General features: G+C 46.6%; 1 protein-coding gene across 1 annotated transcript in view; it reads left to right on the top strand.

Moving 5' to 3' along the window:
- Positions 1-4823: 4823 nt before the first annotated feature.
- PLOD2 (procollagen-lysine,2-oxoglutarate 5-dioxygenase 2) overlaps positions 4824-6000 on the top strand; it is a gene marked incomplete at its 5' end in the record, with an annotated part of 77969 nt that continues 76792 nt past the window's right edge. The window contains 2 exon segments of the mRNA XM_080801238.1: positions 4824-5000; positions 5002-5023. Coding sequence (XP_080657364.1) covers positions 4824-5000; positions 5002-5023 — 199 coding nt within the window.

The raw sequence follows: 6000 nt of genomic DNA, 5'->3' as shown, positions 1-6000 counted from the left end.
AGGATTTGAGCTGAAGCTCAGCCTCATGGTGCTACAAGCACCAATCTTTTCCTAGGGTTTCTTCTGTTTCCAAGTCTCTCTTTTTGCAGAATGTTTGCTGTTTCTCTGACTTTATCAGTGTCCTTTGTCGACTCCTCCCCTTCCCCTAAAAGCGTTAGTCTTCTCCAAGTTTCAGCGCTTGGCTGTCTGGCTGTTTTTCCTTCTCATCTATTGCATTTAACCTCTCCTTCCATCTCCACCCCCAGGGCTATTTCATGTGTTCTCAAGGTTTGGCTTCTTACTCATTCAACAAATATTCATTGAATAAATATCCTCGTCTCCTTTTTTCTCTCACACCTACATTCAAACCATCAAAGTTTGTTGGCTTGGTAATCAAAATCTATTTAGAAGTTGACTTGCTTTTACTGCTATCCAACAGGCTGAAAGCACTGTCTTCTCCCGGACCACTGTTTTAGCTTCCAAACCGGTCTCCGGGCTTTGTATTTCATTTTCTCCTGTTCCTTAGTCTAACCATGCATCTGGATTCTGTGAGGTTTTTCAAACCCTGCACCAGACTATGGGTACAACCATCCAAATGGTGTTCTCTCTCTCTTTTTTTTCACTTGCGGTGAGGACACTTACCATGAGATTGACCTTCTTAACAGATTGTTAAATGTACTGGAGATTACTGTTATCTATGGACGCAATGTTGTTCAGTAGATCTCTAGAGCATATTCATCTTGCATAACTGAAATTTTACACCCATTGATTAGCAACTCCGCTTTTCCCCTCCCCCAGTCCCTGGCAGTCACCATTCTATTTTCAGTTTCTAAGAGTTTGACTATTTTAGATGTCAGTGGCTTATCTCACTTAAGGATAATGTCTTTAAGGCCAAAGATGTTACCAGATTCTATAAGTGACTTCACACTGTCTGCGTGTCTGCTTACCTTTGTCCTCCTTGTCACCTCTCAGGGCCCACATCTCCCACTGGTCTTAACCACTGTCACTGAATTCCTGCTCGTTGCTATCTTGCCTTCTTTTACCATTCCAGCCAGATATGTTCTAGCCTCAGAATCTTTAAACTCCCTGTCTCTTCTTCCCAGGCATAGTTTTCCCATATAGCAGAATGACTCTCTTTCCCTCACTACTTTTAGGTCTTTTCTCAAGCATCATCTTTTCAGTGAGGCCTTCCTAGGACTTCCTTTTCCAAGTTTCCGCATACCCTCTCCTCCTTGGTCCTTCCTAGTTACTGCTCCCAATTTATTTTCTCTCTACCACTTATTCCCACTATATGTTTATTTTCTCTTTCCTAATGTAAGAGTAAATGCATAGGGATATTTATTTTTTCACTGATATATTTGTTTTACCAGCATCTAGAACAGTGCCTAGACAGCGTACGCAGGTACATAGTCAATGTTTTCTGAGTAAAAGAATGAATGAATGAATACATGTTACTATGTGCCAGTTACTTAGTATGCAATGATTAAAAAACAATTGGATTCTGCCCTCAAAAAACAAACTAATAAAAAACTAATAAAAAACTCACTAACGAGAGAGTTTTGTTTAAGGTGTTAGAAAGCCTGGAATAGGGATACCTAACTCAGCTGAGGTAGGATGAGACCCTAAAACTGGGCTTCCTGTAGGAGGCAACACCTGAGCCTGACAAAAGTTAGCCCAATGAAAGGAGAGGTTTGGAAAGGAGCTTTTTAGATGGAGGGACAACATGAACAGAGGCATGGTATCTGGGCAGATGTTGTTAGTACTCCTCTCATTTTTCCTCAAAGCTTTCTACCATTTCCAAATATGTCAACCTGACTTGTGGCCAAGAGCTACCTCATTACTGGGAGCTTGCTGCCCCTATGAGCATAAGCAGGCTGGAATGCCTGAGAATTAATAAGTACCCCTCAGCTCTTAATGACTAGTGAGTGTTGGGGTATATATACCCTTGTTCTCTTGCCCCATGGCCAGGATATTTCTGAGGGGTAAGTACAGCAATTTTGTAGGATTGAACTCTAATTACTGTTGTCGATTTACTAATGTACCCATTATCAACTAAATTCTCTTTCCTGTGTCACTTCACCCTCGACTACCCCTTTTCTTCGAAACTCCCAACAAACTGTTGATCCTTGAATCTTGGGTCAGGGTTGGCCTCTGGAAAAACTCAAATGAAGACAATGATTTTTACCCAAACTCTAGAGAGTAAAAATGACAAAGTCTTTGGCCTGCTTTGGGAGATAATAAAGCAAGCCATATTGGTTGTGACAGGTGTAGGGAGAGGTGATCAGGTTTGTTAGTAAAGGAATTTGAATTCTACATGAAGGGATTTGGACTGTTTCCAAATTCTTTATGAAATTTGAGTTTGGGGGTAATGTAATCAAAAACATATCTGAGTATGATGAATCTAGCTGGGGCATATAGTGGTATTGTACTGGGGAGAGGAAAGGTCTAGTTAGGAAACATTCAGGCAGCACAGTTAGGATGTATTCAGGAGTGCATTAGTGAGGTGGCAGTGAGAATGGAAAGGAATAAATGGAGAGAAAATGTCAAGGGAAAAAATGACAGGATTTGGAATCGAGTCCTGAGTGTTGTGGGGGTGAGAGGAGAACAGAAAATGTCCGAGGCTGTGTGAGTTAGAGAGCAGAAGTATCGTTAACAGAGATGAAGCTGTGAGTGGGATCTGGATTTGATGAGTTAAAGACATTTGGAGTTTGTGCCAGTGGAATGTCCAAGCACAAACGTTCAGCAGACAGCTGGAAATATAAGAAGGCAGGAAGGGTTTGGTTTCAGAACTGGGGCTCTCTTAAACAGCAATAAATGTGCCTGGCTACGTGAAAATCCCCAAGAAACGCTTGCTTTATCCAAGTCTTAGAGTCCTGACATTGTGACTCTAAACAGAGGAGAAATTTCAGAGTAACCCATTGGTGGACTTTGCAATTGAAATACATACTTGTGACGTAGAAAGGCTTTACGTGTGTATAGAGACAAAAGGAGGAGTGACAGGGCAGGAAGGTAGTCTCTGACCAGGTGAATTTTTGAAGATACTGGACAACCAGGGAAGCTTGAAGTCCAGTCAAAGGAGTCTGGCAGAGTTCAGGTACTGTTGGCAGGTTCTGGAATTCTGGAGACCTAGATTTGGCCAAAAGACCAGCCATTCCTTTCAGAGTCCTCAGACTCAGAAGACTGATGTTGTTTGTTTTCTGCCTAATTTTACGGAGTGGCATTGGCCACACACTGAAGTATGTTATTAAGGAATCCATCCCTTAGTTTTTTCTTCTTCGGACTAAATAAACCTATTTCATTCTTCTCACAGGTCATACTTTCCATTTCTTTAATTATTTGTTACTCTTCTCTGAATTTTTTCCAGTTTTCCTCTTAAAATCCTGAACCCGAACCTTCAAAGCAGTAACAACTGGCTTAGTTCTGGGCACAGAAAATGATTAAATGTCACACCCAGGCAACATTTCTTTGCAGGTTTTTTCCACCTGTTGTAAATGTGAACATTTATTACTCATCTTATCTTGAAATCATGCTAATTTTAGAAAAATGTGGTCATAATGTGATTTTTTTTCAATAATTTTCTGTTTTAACTTCAAAGGCTCCAAGTTGGGAAAGATATTGGCTCAAATTACTATTTTTTTTTCATTTTAGGAAAATATAGGTAGAAGATTACAGAATACTACCATATTACCAGTCTGATTCTTTTTCTTCCATAAGATAGCTCATGTTATGAAATATATGAAACAAAATTGTCACAATTGAAGTTTTTGCCCCTGGTCACCCCAACAGATTGAATACTGGGCTAGTTAAAATGTGATGAGATGTAATATAGAAAAAGGGAATTTACTTAGACATGAGTCAAAACTGGAAGCAGGGGAGGACGTGCCAGGGACCTGAGAGAACGCTCAGACAGCTCTGGGAGTGATTTTCCATGTGGACTGAAGGAAGATCTTGTAAGGCACAGCCCCAGGTTACACATGCTGGACTCCAATTCCGCAGGATTTACAAGCCATTACTGGAGAGAGTCTATGGCTCTTCTGGCACAGGCGGAGGAGGAAGAAATGTTCACTGCACAATAAAAAAATTCGGTTTACAGGGTAAAATAAAAACAGGGCCTTCCTACTACAGAGTGAAGAAACTCGCCCCCTGAGTAAGGGTTGAGAAAGGGGGGGAAGATCCATTTTCTTGACTTAAGAGGTCTCATCAGCTAAGATTGCTGAGAATTTGCAGTCCCTGCTGGTTAGAAAGTAGTCTCCAAAGGCGGAGAAGAGCAAATTCACAGCCTCTGAGGCTACTGGGAAGCTTCTGGTGCTGAGGCAGCAGAGAAGGGGAAGGGAGCACCGCCCGCCAGACTCCCCGCGGCTCCTCCCCACTCTCCCAGGCCCACTCCCAAACTTAAGCACACGCTCCCCTGCTCCAGCCAGAAGCCCTGCGTGAGCCTTTACACGTAGCCGCAGACAGCTCCTTAAATAGGTCGGAGTTGAGCAAACAATCCCAGACGTGGGGCCGGGGAAGGCGAGCGGAGGCGACCGCACCGGCGCGGCGGGTCAGCCGGCGGCCAATAGCCGGGGTGCGGCCCGCCCCGTCGCCTCCCCCTCGGGGAGCCTATAACTTGCCCGCAGCGGCCGGGGGGCGCCCACTCCTGCGCGCCTCCGCGACGGCCTCATTCCGGCCGCCCGCCCGCTGCTCCAGCCACCCGCCGCGCCTCCGCCGCGCGCACTTGGCCCTCGGGTCCCGCCCGCAGTCGTCGCCCCGGGCGGACCGGGGTCTCCGCGCTCTCGCGAGAAGTGAGCCGCCGCTGGGCGGTCGGGGCGCCGGGGCCGGCGCGGGCTCTCCAGAGGCCGGAGATGGGGTGCTGCGGGGTGAAGCTGCAGCTGCTGCTGCTGGAGCTGCTGTTCCAGCTCTGGAGTCCCTGCCTGGGTGCAGACTCGGAGAAGCCTCCCAGCATCCGCACAGGTGAGCCCTCCCGCGGGTTGCCCGTGTCCCAGGGGGCTCGGCCGGGCGGGCAGTTCATTCATCCACTGGCCCTTCGCGCGGGGCTTGCCAGGTGAGTCGGCGGGGCGCCCGTGCCTCCCCAGGGCCGCAGAGGTAAGTAGGTGGGAGCCTGTCCTTCGCCCGGACCGCCGAGGTGAGGGACTGTCCTGCCTCCTCAGCACCAGTGAGTCCTTCCCAGAACTGCGCTCGGGCGGCGCTGCTCCCCGGGGAAGTGTGGGAGCCCCCGCGCTCGTCGGTTCTGGGAGTTCACCGTAACCTGTGAGCGCACGAAGTTTTCTTCAGCACAAGCTGCGGTTTCCTTTTCGTCTTGCAGGTCACTGGGCGCCGACACCTTTCGGGCAGCTCTCCTTTCTCCTCCTTTCCTGGAATTGGCATGATTTATGCGTGTTGGAAGAGGCAGTAGTCCCTCTGTGACCTAAACACGGGGCTCAGTGTACTTTCTGATTGATGGTGACACATTCCTTCCAGCGCCCCAGGAAGCAGCCGGTAACACCTACCTTTTGCCAAAAACAACGCTCAAAACCTTGGTTGTTTTCAGTGAGGGGGCCTGGCTACCCAGTAACCCCCGAGCGGCAGCTTTCCTCCTTGGGGACTTGGAGGGGAAGCTGTGGACACACATCTCCCCTCAGCCACCCTTTTCCTAAGCCTGGTGCCGTTTCTTGTTTTCAGAAGCTGCAACTGCGGCGACGAATCCAGTCAAGTTCCTGTAAAACAAAACTTTTTACATTTACCAAGATTAAAGTTTCACCACTTGTTTGCCTAAACATACTTCGGTGCCATTTGCTGCACAGGAGATATCCTTGGAGTTTTCCGCTTTTGTGCTCTGACTCTATGCTCAGCCCTCTGAAATTAGATCTCGCACTTAAATGTCCTTGTGCTGTACTTTTTTTTTCTTTTTTCTTTTTTCTTTTTTTTTAGTTAGGATCATTCTGTTCTTTCTTCCTCTCTCTCTCTCTCTCTCTTTGGTAAGTAAATAGGGCATTTTTCTGCTTGAACTTTAAGCACAAGGACAAATTTCTATTTTGGATT

Source organism: Martes martes (genome assembly GCF_963455335.1).
Source record: "Martes martes genome assembly, chromosome: 1".
Lineage (NCBI taxonomy): Eukaryota > Metazoa > Chordata > Mammalia > Carnivora > Mustelidae > Martes > Martes martes.
The sequence above is the reverse complement of the archived record's forward strand: the minus strand, read 5'-3'. Positions and strand labels throughout refer to the sequence as shown.